At 36.9% G+C, this 17,354-nt stretch overlaps 1 protein-coding gene across 1 annotated transcript in view; it reads right to left on the reverse strand.

The window, feature by feature from the left end:
- Positions 1-10,719: 10,719 nt before the first annotated feature.
- Positions 10,720-17,354, reverse strand: part of RASEF (RAS and EF-hand domain containing) — a 35,749-nt gene continuing 29,114 nt past the window's right edge. Inside the window, exons 13-17 of the mRNA XM_070935625.1 lie at positions 16,271-16,352; positions 14,987-15,101; positions 13,963-14,082; positions 13,454-13,530; positions 10,720-10,828 (exon numbers count right to left, since the gene is read on the reverse strand). Of these exons, the coding sequence (XP_070791726.1) occupies positions 10,720-10,828; positions 13,454-13,530; positions 13,963-14,082; positions 14,987-15,101; positions 16,271-16,352 (503 nt within the window). The remainder of the gene's footprint in view (positions 10,829-13,453; positions 13,531-13,962; positions 14,083-14,986; positions 15,102-16,270; positions 16,353-17,354) is intronic.

A 17,354-nucleotide genomic window follows, 5' to 3' on the forward strand; every position in this document is an offset into this window, starting at 1 on the left:
GGAGGTCTTCTCGAGAGTAAGGCTTGGGGCTAATTGGCCACTCCCTTAGCCTATTTAAGGAAGAACGCCGACTGAAGCAATTTGCAGGGAACAACTTAGTTCACATACCTTCGTGCCTTGATCTTAGTTCTTTGCAAATTTGGGCTTCTGGGCTTTCTGCCAACCATAGTAAGATTAAGATTATTTATTCTTTGGATTCTTGCAGGCTGTTAAGAAAGTTAATTAACAGCCTTTGTTTGAAGAAAAAACCGATTTTATTTTAGTAAACTAAGGTTTGTACAGACTTTGTGTGTGCTGCGTTCTTTGGGGTCCGTAGCTGGCGCAGAACAGCATGATGGAGAACAAGACAACTTTTCATGAAGAAGATCTAAGCTTTCCCCTTAATCCACCTTTTTCCATACCTCACTTATCCCCCTCTACAGATGCTGAAGATCTGTTTTCAGTGGAGCCCAAGTTGAGACGTTCACGTCTACCTACAGACAGCAGGCTGGTCTGATTTAGAAAGATCCAAAACCACCTGTGGTCTTTGTGGAAGCTCCTCAGAACCATTGCAGCTGAAGTTATCTCTAATCAGCATCAATCACTTGATAAGGATTGCAATGACTTTTTAAGGTCAAAGGGCAACAATTCATGGATCTTCTGCAATGAGGTGGTTTTAAAAATAAACTCTTAAAAACCCTGAAACGCTTATAACGTACCTCTGAAATAACCTACTTTTTACTACATATATTTTAAATGACTTTTTCTGTACTCCTGTCTGCCCTGAGGTGGCAGTATTATCATCATTATTGTTGTTACAGTTGAGTTAGGCAATACCGCCCTCTTGTGGCAACTTTTAAATAAATAGAAAGGGAGCTTATTCTCATCTGCTGCCTAGTGCCATCTTTTTATGGACATAAGGCATTTTTTTTTATCCTGTTTGAAAAATTAAAAACCACTTTGGGTTGAATTAAGTAAAAAAAAACCATAAAAATCTGGCCAAAATTATTGTAGCAAGAGTCTCAGCACTGTGACTCAATGCAGCTTTATCATGACGGAGCTAAATTGCAGATTGTACTATTTCACTCAGGATTCCTTGTAGAATTCAAGAATGTGACTCTGTCTCACCCTGATTGTTTTCATGACAAGCGCTGTGAGGTGAGATTTGAAACATCCCATATGCTGCCTGCATCACAATGACAGAAAATAGCTGGGAATTGAATTGCTCTGAAAAGTTGAATTATTCTGTAAGGTCTGGTCTTTGATTTGATTATAAAGGAGAAAATGGTAGAGGGGGGAAATACATAGGACCATTCACAGATGAAATTGTGTCACTGGAAATAACTAGGTATTTGTAAAGTAGATATATAGGGAAAAGAGAGAGGGAGAGAAAGATTCTTTGGAAATTTAACATGAAAAATATGCATACTTTAAGAAATAGCCTGGGCTGGTTAAAACTGTCCTGAGTTGTAGTTCAGAAATATATGATGTTGTACAGTTTTTTACATCCTACCTTAATGCCATGATTCATTATATAACTAAATTGATCAATCAGATGTTGTGCTATATTTTGATGCAGCAACCGTTTCTTAATGCTATATTTGGTACCAAATTAGCACCCATGGCAATTTTATAATTATAATATAGAAACAAGGCCTTGATAAAAAAAAAAGTCAATTTATTTCCCATAATTTTGGATAAAAGTAACAGAATATTAAAATAAATGCATTTGAAACTTAGAATTATTATTCATTTTGTAAATGTATCAGACTGCCTCCCAAAAAAGGTCCATCTCATGTTTTAAAATTATACTTTTGTATAATGTTCTACGTTCCATATTTGGGGACAGGATCTGGATTTAATGTTTTTATACCCTCATTTTCTATGTCAATTCAGCTAAAACTGTGTTACTACCTACCTACTCTGCTCCAACCAATTTCATCTTTGGAATATTAACAATATTCACATTCACATTAATTGCAGCATCCTTTTATTCATTTAATTGCAGCATCCTTTTATTCATTATCGATGCAGATGAAACAAAGGGGAAGCCAAAAAGTTTTGTTTTCATTATACATTCTAATGTGTATGCATACATACTGTATGTTTATGGCACACAACTACATACTTCTACATATGGATAAAGTACAGCTGGTGTTTCTTTTTAAGTGCTCAGGTAAATTATTGTCCCCACAATAATCAAATGTACTGTATTAAAAATATTCCTCATTCCTATTGATTTCATGGGATAATTTCTCTGCCACATTTGTTTGAATGTTTCTTGCAATAAATATTTAGTTTGGTGTTAGTTTTCAGCCACTCACCATTTGCAGATATTATATATTAAGAAGGTCCTGACCTGACTTAAATATTGTCTGAAAATTCTTAATTTTTTGAGGAAGTCCCCTGGCTTTTTGATGGGAAGGAGGTAAAATATGAAAATGTTACTTTAAAAAAATAAATAAATTCAGTGCTACTAGTTTCTTTGCTTACTGTTGCTTCCTAAGTAGGGTCACCATCAAGAGCACAGGTATCAAACTCGATCGCATCACATGACATATCGTGATGTATTGTGATGATTTTTGCCTTTGTGGAGCTGCAGTGGGCGTGGCTTTGTGTGATACATTAGGCCTGACAGACCTGATCAAAAGGATCACAACCAATGACCTGTATTTTTCAGAGTATGAGACGCACCTTTTTACCCCCCAAAAGGGGGTGAAAATTTAGGTGTGTCTTATACACCGAATGTAGCCCTGCCCACCCACTGGCCCCCATCCTTTGGCCTGTGCCTCGCAGCAGTTACTTCCTTGCAAGCAAACAGCAAGAAAAAACAGCCCCTTTCAGCTTCAGTATAGGTTAATTAGCACAAGTTAATTAGATCGGCCTCCCGACTCTCAGCTGATTTGCTCTCAGCTGTTTTGTGCAGGGCTCTGCTGCTTGCTCCAAAGAGTGCTGGAGCAGATTTTTTTTTCCCTAGCTATGCTGAAAAAATAAAACTGAAAGTAAAGCAGGCTCTTTGCTGCAACATGACAAAATGAGGCAGGGAGAGATTTCTTTTTCTTTTTGCTCACCAAAAAAGGTAGGTGCAAACAATGGGAAATTTAGGGCAAAAGAAGAGTGTTCAAGATTTTAAAACACAAAAGAAAAAAAGCTCTATTTAACTAGGGAATTGTAATAATTGAGATACTATTAATTGTATATTGTGTTGAAAGCAGAAATGGTTAAGTTGTGGTTTGGAGGAATATATGGGGAAAATTATTTGGTTTATTATTATTGGTAAATATAATTGATTTGTAAGAAATTGGATTGCATGAAAATAATTGGAATATTCATGTTTATATTGATTAATATACAAAAAAGATAGTTATAACTAATTGATTTATATAAAAATGTTGAATTTGTATTAAACAATTGTAATATTAAATAATTAACCAATGTGAGAATGGATATAAAAATAGATGACAATGGGAAGGGGTGTAATATAGAATAGAAGGGAAAAATTGAATTTGATTAAAATTAGAGATGAGAATGAAGGGTAATACTGTTTTTTTTAAAAAAAAAATCGATGAGGAATAAATATGGCAAAAAGGAAATATAGAAATTGTAAATTTAATTGAAATGACTAAATACTGTTTAAATTTGTGAACCAGCCAAATACTCTGTTCAAAGAAAATACATTGTATGTGTTTGTGTGTTTGTCTAAAAAATTTAAAAAAAAACTTTAAAAAAGAAAACAACAACCAAAAAAGGTAGGTGTGTTTTATACTCCAGTGCGTCTTATATTCTGAAAAATACGGTAGTTATTTAACACACCACTGTCAGAACTGGCTGAGTAGACATTATTTATAAGGAGCTGAGCAAACACAACTTGAAAAACAGTGTCTCCAATTAGGAATAGGCAAAAAACTTTCTAATGCACCCATAAGGCACACAGATTTAGATAGTTTGTGATGAGAAAAAAAATTGCCTCCACTATGGAATATAACTTCTAATGAATTGATTTACAGTGGGGATGTTCCAAATAAGAGCTTATGAAAGCTCATAAATATAAATAAGAGCTTGAGATGATTATGTATCAAGCAAGCCCTTTCTTGTAGCATGTAGAACCAGGTTTCATTTGTCTTATGTCCCACACCCTCTGCAAGTATTTTCTCCTTCTGCTGCTGGGCTGCAGAAGGAAAAACCAAATCTGATTATTAAACGGAAAGATGACCTTCTCGGTTTCCTGTGGAATATGTTTGTAACTTCAGTTGATTCTTTTTACATCTAGAATGGACAGGTATCACTACTCTTAACCAGCCTTGATGTTTAATTATTGGCATTCTATGCAGCTGAGATTAGTAACTAGAGAACAGACATTACAACAAGTTGGTCCATGAAGTAGTCAAGTCTCTTTTACTGGAAATCTTCAAATAGAACCTGGATGATCATTTGTAGAGATCCCACACTGAGCTGGAGTTAGATCCACTGGATCTCTAAGGTGCTTTTCAATGCTATGATTCTATGAAATGGGTGAAAGTTCATGATAAATATGGCCAAACACATCAGAACCCATTTTAAGGCCAACTCTAGGAAATGTTACCTCCTCATAATCAATTTGCAATGTAACATGTGGACAAAAATCACTTTTATCCACTCTTGCTTGAATGCCAGCCTTTTTTCAGAAGTTAAGAGGAATGTAGGACATGTTTTTTATTTTATTTAGCAAGTTTTGATTAGCCTGTGGCTTTTTCAATTATTGCCTATTTTATGAAAGAAATGTGCCAGACTGGACTATGGCTTTAGTGGAGATAAAGTACCGGTATTTGTTAATTTGTTAATAGGATAGAACTGAACATGAAAAATGTAGAGAGGAGACAGTATTAAAGCTGATATTGAAGAATTAATATTCACTGGATCTGGAAAATTATTTCCCAGATTCAGATCTGTCAAGCTTGAATAATTGATTTGGGCCTGTATTACGTAAGCTTGTGAGCCTCTTCAACTATAACCAACATAGTTGGTTGGAGTGACTATACCCACTCCATCATCATAACTAAGGGAGTTGTGGGGGTGGGTGAGTTAAGATTATGGTAATTCTTGACTCCTGGCTACTACATGAATGCACTACCCCCATATCAACGATGCATTCACCACTGTTCTGACACAGGCTCCAATCACATCACTGGAGGCTTTCCCCAACTAGGAGGATCAACAATCTAACCCCCAAGAGACAGAGGACAGTCATGAAGAACACATCCTCTGAACCAACAGACCCAAATACGTCCCAAATAAAGATTAGACTAAGCTGGTCCTTACTCACCTCACCTGCTCCTTCCTAGGTGGCATCCAATTTGAAAGTATCTATGTATTTTTATCCTACAGTCACCACCAACTCTTCATGGCCGCCCAACAGATGTTTATATGGCCTGTCTTTCCCCCAAAATAAAATAAAGACTTCAAAAATGACTGTGAGTCATTAATCAGAGAACATAATGAAGGTGGAGAAATACTTTTACCACTCTTAGACCAGAACTTGAGCTCTAGCTGCTCTGTCAATCCAGCTTTTACCTTCCACAGCCCTGGAGCAGAGACTAACCTATGGCCCATGGAGTACATACGATCCCCTGTAGCAAGGTCATACTCAATGTATTGTGGCAGAAACCACAGACCAGGAAGCTGAATGTTTGTCCTCCCAGTCAATCTCTCAGCCCAACCTTACAAATTTGTTATGGTGGAGGTGTGATATATATACATTGTCTTGAATTTCTGAAGAAAGGGTGGGATATCAAGAAATTTAAATATCTAACAAAGAAACCAGACATTGTTGTACCATAATGTGAGATAGGAAATCATGCACATTTATTAACAGTTTGCTTGGGCATGTGAACCAGGGTTTGCATCTGGTTTCACGGTGGCTCAGCAGCTAGCTGAGCTTGTCGATCAAAAGGTTGACAGTTCAGCAGTTCAAATCCCTAGTGCTGCGTAACAGAGTCAGCTCCTGTTACTTGTCCCAGCTTCTGCCAACCTAGCAGTTCAAAAGCATATAAAAATGCAAATAGAAAAATAGGGACCATCTTTGGTAGGAAGGCAACAACGTTCCATAAGCCTTTGGCATTTAGTCATGCCAGCCACATGACCACGGAGACGTCTTCAGACAGCGCTGCTCTTTGGCTTTGAAATGGAGATGAGCATCACCCCCTAGAGTCTGGAACGACAAGCACATATGTGCGAGGGGAACCTTTACCCTTAACCTAGTTTTCTCCAGAGACATGTTCTGGCATTGCAGAGAAAGCATTCTTGCATCAAACATCGAATAGTACTACCAGTCATTTAACAGCTGTTCAAAGTTACAACAGACCTCTCTCCCCTCAAAAAAAAGCTACATAAGAGTATTTCAAATTTACGGCAGTTGAAGTATCCTTGCAGCCATTCGCCTTCTGGCTGACCACAGGGACGCTGCGGCACCCCATCTCTGTCCTCCCCCCCGCATCCCCCCCCAGTGGGACCCTGCAGTGCTCAGGCCTGCTGCCCATGTCTCCTGGAAGCAGCCGCCATTTTCAGCACTCCAACAATTCCTTGCATAAATGACAGCTGTTTTCAGAGCTTTTCTGCCCTGATCAGCTAGCCGACTGGTTTGCAGTCTCCCGACTAGTTCTTGCTAGGCTTTGAGGTCAACTGCCTGCCTGCAAAAGTATCAGCTTCAAGATGAGCTTCTCAAAACCTTTCCCTTGCTTAACCTCCTCCCTCCCCCCAAAAAACACATTCCACAATACAAATAGTCCTCAACTTAACAGTTCATTTAGCAACCGTTCAAAGTTACAACAGCACTGGAAAAAAGGTCTTTTTCCAGAATCCATGTTTGTCTTCCCCACCTAAGACTGAATTCTTGAAATTACCTGTAGCCTGGTACATCTTCCAAGAGTTATAATATGGTTGCCTTAATGTTATTTTTTAAAAGCTGCCATTTAAAAATAAAAGGCTTAAAGTAACATTTCCAATAAACACGGATTTCCTGTGGCTTCTATAATTTTATTTCTAAGAAAATATGATGCAGCACATTTTTGGGCACACAGCCTTTTAAAGCATGTTTTACATACCAAAGCTTTTTACAGATTAAATCTTCCGGACGACAAATATTGCCTTTAAAATGGCACGTGCTATAAACAATAGGACAGTAAGGACAAAACAATTTGTGATCACTAATTGAATGAAAATACATCTTATATACAGAATTTACCAAAGTAACAATTATATTTTCCTGTGAAAATAAATAAATATATGTATATAATGTAACAACTAAATAAATATAAAGATTTACTTTGGAAGTTAAGAGTACAAGGTAAATATTCAACAATTTTTTTCAGAAGTTGGCCGAGCTCAACTCATTCAGGGCTTTCATACTGTGATTTTTCTCAATGCAGAAATTGTATTACTTCCTGTGACTCTAGAAGCCTGGTTATATTTTTAGTCTGTCTCAAAAAATCTCTGTGGCTAGATCTTATAGCATGAATGGAGCTCTCCCTGAAAAGACAGTCTCTAATGTCTCTTGGCATTGGAACACCACACCTGCAAAATATTGCTGATTTAGAATCTGTCCTTCAAGAGAAACCCAAGTTATAGAAAGTGTAACTCTGCTGATTTAAACTATATGGTCTTGGTGGACTAATAAAGCCAATACTTCTTTTGCTTCAAGTGCTAAGTGCCTTGTTACTGTGTTTTAAAAAATCTAGGTTTGTACATGCATGTCATTCAGCAAGGCAATTAACACATACTCAGTAATTGGTTTATCATTCATATGAACTAATCTTTATTTAAAAAAACAAAACAAACTATCTTACACTGACTTATTTACATCCCAAGCGAGGATTTCAAAGGGTACTTTGAAAAAAAAATATTTAAAATTTCAAAATAATTAAGAGAAGAGTGAAAACTTCACTCTTCAATCATTATAGGAGAAGCACAAATATAAAAGAATAAAGAATCTGCAAAACATTTGTGACTCACTTGCACAATTGTGCTTTGGGGTTGGCTTAGTATCAAAAACTTTCATTTCTGAACTCCTCTTAATTCTATAGGTTTTCTTCTACTGTTACATCAAAACATTCTCACTATTAAAAAGACTGTAGTGTTGTAAGCTTCCTTGATCTGTATCTGATGACAAAGCAACCATTTTCAGGGACACAATCTTCATGTACAGTTTAACATTATATGAGGGAGATTTGAACATAGATACTTCCAGATATTCTTATTCTAGAACTTCCCCAGTCCCTACAGAACAGTAAAGCTACATAGGGTTAACAGGAGTTATGGGGTAGTCTGGTGGTAACTGCTTTGGAAAAAATTGCTCCAATCTCAACTACTTGTATTTCAGCTTTCAAATATCCAAACTTCCACTGGGTTCAAGCTCAATGGAACTCTAGTTAAAGAAACAGAGGATGAAAATTGTGGCTTGTGAGCCTGGCTTGTATTCTAACAGTAAAATAATTAGCTTAGAATGTCCTTCAAGATCAAATACTGTATCATAAATTGTTAGGAATAAGGATAGTAAACATGAGCCCAAGGCTAACACGTATTATACCTAAAATCGATCCAGTACAGTTAGGTTCAGATTATTAAAGAATGTATTTATTTTTTCGATTTATTTATCTAAATGGTTTGAAGTTGGTCAGTAAGATAATCTGGAGCTTTCAACCAGGTTGTAAAAAATGCATGGAGAATCCAGCTGTAAAAAAAAATTCTGACACTAGATCAGAGTAGAGAGAAATAGCCTTGTGAAAAATTAATAATTTTCAAGACCTGTAGAATTTAAATTCATTTCCTAATTTGGACAGAAATTGACAAATGTGATCAGCTAACTATTGTCTCAACTATGAAAACTTCCTTAAAAATGAGAACGCTTAACACAGTAAAGCAAAATAAAACCTATGCATTTAGAAAAACAGATTAGTTTTATATATCAAGGAGAAAAATATGAATCTAGTAAAACTTTAAAAACATATAAAACTGCCTCTCAGTCCAGCCAACAGAATGACAAACTTTTGCATTTCCTGATCTTTATCAGATTCTCAGGAAAATTGGGGTTTTGTATAGCATCAAGGATTATCATTATGATATCATATTAAAGTGCACATGTTGCATGTTGTGGATTTCATGTAGTCCACGTAGATGTTAATCTTATAAACCTTTTCTAAATTTCCAAGCATGAAGGAGATTTCTTGCAAAGAAGTTCAGACAGCCTTTCTATTGGTTCCCTTGTTGCAAAGCAATGCCTTGAGGCAGGGCTGTCCAACCTTGGCAACTTTAAGAGCTGAGGACTTCAATTTACAGAATTCCCCAGCTAGCCATGCTGGATGGGGAATTCTGGGAATTGAAGTCCACAAGTCTTAAAATTGCCACGATAATACACCTCTGCCTTGGGGGAAGGCCAAAGAATCTCTCCTGGGGTTGGAGGATTGGAATACCAGAAAGCAAATTCTCTATATAAATAATATAGAGAATTTGCTTTCTGGTATTTTCTTCAGTGAGGCCTTGTTGCTTTCATGTTCAATTCAGACCCAGATCAAGAATGAGGATTTTGATCAAGTTTCACAAATTTTGATCCTTCTTCTTGACATCAAAGTACAAAAATGGTAGCAAACAGTTTCAGAAAGCAACTTACTATTCTGGGGATAAGGGAAGGTAATAACTACAATCTCAGCCTTTGCAGCCTTCTGTTCCTTTAAATTTGGGAAGAGGAGGAATGAATCATTAAATTGCAGCATGTGGACAAGAAAAGTGTGATCATTATAAATCCACTATGCATGTATGCACACCTAGTTAGAACCCTTCGTTACAAAATATCTTGTGGTTCCAAATTCTGAGAATCCATGAAGAAATATCATTTGCAACTTTAGTCTAATCTACACAAAATTAAAACATCAGGGCAAAAATTTGTAGCTCAGCTTTCTTCCTGATTGCTAGGTTGTTTGAAATGGTATAGCCCTGCAACAATATTTACAACTGAAATATTCTCTAGGTTATCTACCATTATTAAATCTACTACATTTTATAATAGCCATTCTCTACATAGCATTCTTCAGAATTGCTGGGACTTCAACTTCTTATATTTCAAAACAGCATCCAGTTATAGTCCAAATTGCCCTCCAAACTCCAGGAGGGCACTTGACAGATGAAGAAGCTATACATTCTGCTCAGAGATCCTATGTAATACCAACAGCAGCGTTCGGAATTCAGCGTAAGGAGGGGTACATTTTTTTCTAGAGAGTTCTAGATAGTTGTATTTTTCTTCCAATTCAGGTTCAATTCCCAAGCCATCACTACTTTTTCTAGGATCTCGAAAGCTGCACGATATGGAAAAGTTGATTGCTTCAGAATATCCTTCAAAAACAAGTACTGCACAAGCTTTAAGAATAGTGATAAAGAATCACAAATTTCTTCACGATGCAAGGCAGAGAATGAGCTTATGATTGCATAAGCAGATTGGCTTATGAAGGCACAGCTGATTTGAGATGGAATTATCTTAACTGCATAAATGAAGAAGTGAGTAATTCCTCTGGCGAACTAAGAATTTTATTCTTTTTGGCTTGGTTCATTCAATAAGCAGCATATCTCAATTTTGCTTAGACTCTTATGGGCCTCATAGCTGAAAAGTTGGTTCCATCTTTCCTTCTGCTGATCATCTGGAACAACCTATGCTTTTCATTTTTTCCTCTTCCACTGCCACAGAAGTCTGTTTCTTTGAGGCCAAGGAGTTGCTTCTCATACACTGCAGCAGTTTTTGGTGAATGACGACTTTTTTAGTGTTGTCCCAGCCAGCTTAGTGACTGTTTTATCATCATCTTTGCTATCACTTCTTTTTCGCACTTCACTGAAAAACAATAGTTTGTTTGATCAGACAAAGCATTTTCAAAGGAAAATTATCCTGCTTTATTGTGACCATTTGCTGAATAAGAGTAAAGGTTCATGAATACTGCATATTGATACAGTTTGCTTTCACCGTGTACACTGAACATGAATAAATATCATGTGAATTAATGCTATTTACAGTGCTTAGCTTAATGGCAAACATAGGAGAAGACGTATTGTCAAGAAGAGGTGTTTACATAATAAACTTCAGTCTTGGGCCATGATGAAACATCCCATTTTAGCATTATTTTTCCTGCTCTGGACACAATCCACACAGAAAATCCAAATTATCATCTACAGAGTGCGCTAAAATAAATGGGAACTGTGGAAGGAAGTTTGCCTATGGACTGCAATTTGAGTAAAAAATTAGTACTAGCAGCAATAAGGCTTCATGCATGCCCAGAACATTGACTCCATTTTTCCTTATAAATGGTTTAGTATCCTGAATCACAGAACTACATAATCTTGATCATGGACTGAATCACTAACTGTCAAGGTGTCCAGGAATGTGCCTTTGGGATAAGGTTATAAAACATCTTTAGAAAGCAAGTTTTCCAGGTTTCTTTTCATTAATGTTTTGATATTTACATCACGAAGAGACTACAGGTAGTCCCCAACTTATGACCACAATGGAGCCCAAAATTTGTTGCTATGCTGAGTTGTTAAGTCAGTTTTGCTCCATTTTACAACCTTTCTTGCCAGAGTTGTTAAGTAAATCACTGCAGTTGTTAAGTTAGTAACATGGTTTTTAAATGAATCTGACTTTCCCATTGATTTTGCTTGTCAGAAGGTCGCAATTTGTCCCTGGGACACTGCAACTGTCATAAATATGAGTCAGTTGCCAAGCATCTGAATTTGGTCACGTGACTTAAATGAACCGTTGTATCTCGAGGACTACCTGTATTTCATTTCTGAAATAAATGTATTGTTCCTAAAATTAAATTTTAAAAGCCTATTGTCTATTATTTGGGAGATTCTACAGTTGTATTATATTGTACTTACTCCCTTGAAATCTCTACTCTAATTCGACTGTCATTTAATAAAGTGCCTAAAGAATTCTGGAAATGACTCTTATCACACAGTAACAGTTAATTTTAAAATAATGTTTCAGATGGTTACATCTCTGCTGTATCTGTTGCCAATGATACCTAAGAGATTTTTCTGTATTCTAAATGAATAAGCAGAAGGGGCTCTTTCTACAATCCAATGTATTTTTATGGTATCAGCAAGAACAATTGAACACAAAGCTACAACCAAACGCTACTTTTAATCTTGCTAAAAATAAAAAGACATGATTTCAGACATTCCATGATTTTCATTTCATGAGCCATGTCATTATAATAACCCGCATAAACCAGGAATTCATGTTGATTTAGACATGGAAAAACATTTAAAAGATAGATATTTGCTGACTATCTATAAGTGCATTATCAAAAGACTCATTAACCCATATCAGTTTAATAATGAAGCACTCTTGCCAAAGTTACAATGAAATATATCCCAGTTTTGATTACACAGTAAGATTGGAGAACACATTATAGAATTCAGAAGACGACTATCAAAATTGGGCATTTTTTGGAGCAGCCCAATCCAAGACTTCAATCCCATAATTCTCATTTAATTGGCTATAGAGAATGGTCCCAGTTAAAAGCCACAATAATGGAAACAGCTTGCTATATGGATCATCATCATAAGGCTGCAGATCTTTCTGTGCAGCAGACAGGAACACAAACAATGGAGGAAGGAACTTGTTAAAATAATGGGGACATTCCATACCATGGTTGTTGTCAGAAGGTATCTATTCTCCGCAGTATCTACCAATAGATGTTGAATGTGTAAACCTATCCTTATTTTTTAAGACTATTTTGATATTTTATAGTTTATGAAGATTCTACTAGCAAGCCAATTTTACATTACAATCTATATGAAACACATATAGTGTTCTTCATATGCAATGAGCAAATATATTTAATGCACATATATTTTAGGGAAGTACAACGTGGCAATACATGGGGTTGTGTATACTATGCATACTTACTGGCCTAAAATATTCAGTGGACCCTGCAAAATCTGAAATAATTGAGATTTGCCAGTAGTCATTGGAGAGGATGCCTTGCAAGGACTCAATGCTAATAACTTTTATACTTAGCCCCAAGAAATAATGTTCTTGAGGTGCAGTTTTCCTCAGATCTAATTGGATTCACTAGCAGCAGTGATCCACTAAACCACTTTTACTTCATAAAGTTAATTGTGCAAGGAACAGCTTCTGGTAGTCTTATCTGATCCTTCAAAATTAAACCTGAAGGAAGAGAGCAAAGACCTTTCTCTTGAATGAGGAAATGGAACAAGATACTTAGTACCAGTGAGAAGGTAGTTGATTCACCAAGAACAGCCTTTGATGGCCTCTGAAAAGCTGGAATTGGTCTTGAAACTAAGGAGAAAAACCCAACTGTATACATGCCAAACTATTCATTCCACCTATTCCAGTTTACACAGATGTACACACCAAATGTACATTTAAAAAAATGAATGGCATTGAACAAATATGACTTTTTAAAAGGTGTGGATATATGGCCTCTGAACATACCGAGCAAGATGAAGCACTGCCTCAACAATATTAGAGCCGTCTTTAGCACTTGTTTCGCAGAATAGTGCACTGTAAGTCTAGATTAAAAAAAAATCAGAAAGTATATTAATTACCTTCATGGAAATTCAATTCAAAAAATGATTAAAAGACAAAACTGAAAATAAAATAACTAATCGCTTTTGTTCGATATGATACCTTCCAAATGTTCTCAACATCAACTTTCATCATTTCCAGCTATTCTTCAGGCTGAAAATTGTAGAAGTTGATGTCCAAAATTTCTAGAAGTGCCAAAGGATTGAAATATTGCATTAAATAGCTGTTACTTTCCAAATGTTTGCTAACACCCACTAAACTACAATATCAATAGCATTTTTTTCAAATCAAGTTTTTATACATTGCCTGAACCTCAAGGATTCAACTTCTAACATTTCAAGCTTCCATTTCAATATGTGATTCTATTTTCAATATTATCTTTTTTATTTTTCCAAGCTATTGGATGTCATTCTTACCATGGCCAACTTTTCTCCATAGTTGAGAGGTACGCATTTCAGTCCTTCTTCAGAAGCTGTCTGACGAAGATCTGATTTGTTTCCCACCATCATGATTGGGATATTTTCATGTGTGGCATCCTATAATGAATAGAACTTTAATGCCGGGGCTTCTGATGTTAAATACAAAATACAAATTTTAATAGTCTAATCCATCAAAACATTTTTGTTATTATTAGATTTTCACCCTGCTTTCAATTAGCTTAAATAAAAAAACCGTTGGGTTACTGTATCATATATATTAATGTATATTTAGTAGTTAAATTTATATGTTGCCCATCTCACAAGAGGAGACTCTAGGCTACAAACAGCAAAAAAAAAATATAAAATAATAAGCATATCAAAACCATCATAATAAAAAAAAATAAAGCATAAAAACACACAAGAAATTAGATCAGCAAGGGAGCCACCTCAAGATCTCACCAGTCCCTGAACTCCCAGGCCTGATGACATAGCCAGGTCTTGTGGGACTTCCAGAAAACATATAGGCATAGAGTTGACCTCAGATTTAGTATAGGTAGTTCTTGACTTATAACCACAATGGAGCCCACAATTTCTGTTGCTAAGTGAAACATTTGTTAAGCGAAGTATGCTCCATTTTACAATCTTTCTTGTCACAGTTGTTAAATTACTTCCTCCAGTTATTAAGTTAGTGACACTGCATTGACTTTGGTTGTCAGAAGGTCGCAAAAAGGTGACCATATGACCTTGGGACACTGCAACCATCATAAATATGAATCAGTTGCCAAGTTCAATCCGAATTTTGATCATGCGACCATAGGAATGTTGCAACAGTTGTATCCGTAAAAAACAGTCCTGAGTCACTTTTTTAAGTGCAGCTGTAACTTTGAATGGTCATTAAATGAACTGTTGTAAGTCAAGGACTACCTGTACTGCAACACACTGAGTCTGAATCATCTCAACCATTAATAACATTTCAAACACAGGTTTCCTTAGAACATTTTGTAAGATCAAACATCCTTACCGCTATCATATCCACCCATTCTCGAACATTAAGAAAGCTTTTTTCACAAGTAACATCATAGAGTAGAAGCACTCCATCTGCTCTTCTGAAGTAAGACTTAGCAATACTTCGGAACCTTTTAAAAAAAAGTTAAAAATTTGCTGTAGTTCTTCTATCCCGCTTTTTTTTTTCTTAGTCTGTAGAGCAGGTTAAGTTCATTAGATTAAAATCATAAACATCTGATCCATAAGGATGGCAGGAAAGAAATTAAGATAGTAAAGGTGTTATGGCTCTGTTACCTGAGCCTGTGTCATCGGCAGGAGAGGACTCCGAGAGTGAACGAGAGGAGTTGGCAAGGCCTCCCTCTCCAGGACCCTCCTCTCTGGCAATGCCTTCGGTGTCCACCGAAGGGCAAGAGATAGGGCCGGGGCCAAGCACGTCCACGCAGCCACAGATGGACAGTGATGAAGGTAATGAGTCTTGGCTGGATCCACGCCAGCATTGCAGAGATAAGCGCGCGCAACAGAAGAAAAGGCGTGCCCGAGATTAGGCTGAGTCACTGGACCACACCCCACAAGGTATAAAAGGGAGCGTGGTGGCCAGTCAAACCTTGTGACGAACAAAGCTGAAAGCTTCCACGCCATTCTGCATTGCCGGACTTTTGCTATAGACTTTGCTGGATTATCTCTGGACTTGATTGAATCTGTAATTATTGAGCTGTTTCTTTTGATGTACCAGAAGTGGGGAGAAGATATCTCTCCTCTTCATAAGTAATAAACTCTTGGCAGGCAGCCACTAGGTTGTTGCCAAGTTCCGTTATCATAAGGAAAAGGATTTTGCCAGCTGGTTTAGTCTTTAACTCTTGAACGTCTGTTGGTGTGTGTGCATGTGGGATGGGGCAGAACATCAGGCTTCATTGCATACCCTTTAAGTTGGTACCAATAATATAGTGGCAATTTAGGATTAGTTTGAACTTTAAAGAACCAGTGCTTTAAGTGTCCAATGGGCCACTACTATCCAAGATCAGGTATAAATACCAGGTGTCCTGTAATTGTTCCAGAGTAAAATACCTTACCATTGTCTGGACCTAGTGGAAGCTGAAATTATCTACATTTTGTTCAATCGTAAGACATTTTCTGTGGCATTCTAAGGCTATTTTCCTTAACCTGGCATTCTCCAAAATGCACTAGGTTTCCTGACATTGTTATGAAGATTCTAATATCACTAACTTAAAGGACAGCACCAAAACATAATTTTCTAATACAGATCTTTTATTTCAAATAAAATCAGATAAATTTAACTAACCTCTCTTGACCAGCAGTATCCCAAAGCTGTAGCACTGTAGGTTCTCCATCAACAATGAGTCTCTTCATTTGAAAGTCAACCCCTTAAAATAAATAACATCCTTTAATGCACTGAATAGCCATCCTTTAATTCAATTAAGGTTAAGAATCTGGAATTTATCAATAGGATGAAACCTAAAAACATAACCAGAGTTAAAGCGCTCCATGGCTTAGGACCTGGTTATCTACGGGACCGCCTACTACCACCAATAGCCTCCCACCGGCCAGTTCGCTCTCATAGAGAGGGACTCCTCCGGGTGCCGTCAGCCAAACAATGTCGGCTGGCGACCCCTAGGGGGAGAGCCTTCTCTGTGGGGGCACCTACCGTCTGGAATGAGCTCCCCCCGGAGATACGGAGGATCCCGGATCTGCGCACCTTCCGCCGCGCTGTGAAGACCTTTTTATTCCAGCAGGCGGGCTTGGCCTAATCTCTTCCCTTTTAAATATGTAAATTTTAATCTGTTTTTAAATTATTGGGGTGTTTTAATCTGTCTGGGCCAAAATAATTTAATTTGATTTTATCTGGTTTTTAAATTTTTTATGTCTATGTTATTTTATTGTTTGGCTGTTCACCGCCCTGAGTCCTTCGGGAGTAGGGCGGTATACAAATCGAATAAATAATAATAATAATAATAATAATAAAAATAAGTGAGATTACTGAGAACTCTGGGGCAAGAACGGGAGCTCACCCCATCACACAGTGCTTAGATCTTGAACTGCCAACCTTCCGGTTGACAAGCCCAGCGTCTAGGATGACAAAAAGATATAATAAAGTAGAAAACTGCGCTGTACCATCTGGCTATTTGTCCACTTCCAAATATGAGAAATAATTTCCTCCTCACAGAATCAAGTCTTTGACTCTGCTTCCAACAGATGACATTTGCCAATCAGCTTCTGAGGTCTGGAGCTCAATAGAGTACTGTCCTGACAATGTTGGCACTAAAAGGACAAGTGCAAATGGGAATGCCCCTTTGGGAGCATCTTTGAGCTGAAGATCTCAACATTTCATTTTCATGTGCATGTAGGTTTTTCAAGAAAGCTAAACC

This window comes from Pituophis catenifer, unplaced genomic scaffold (genome assembly GCF_029215685.1).
Source record: "Pituophis catenifer annectens isolate HBS135680 unplaced genomic scaffold, rPitCat1.0.hap2 SCAF_2, whole genome shotgun sequence".
Lineage (NCBI taxonomy): Eukaryota > Metazoa > Chordata > Lepidosauria > Squamata > Colubridae > Pituophis > Pituophis catenifer.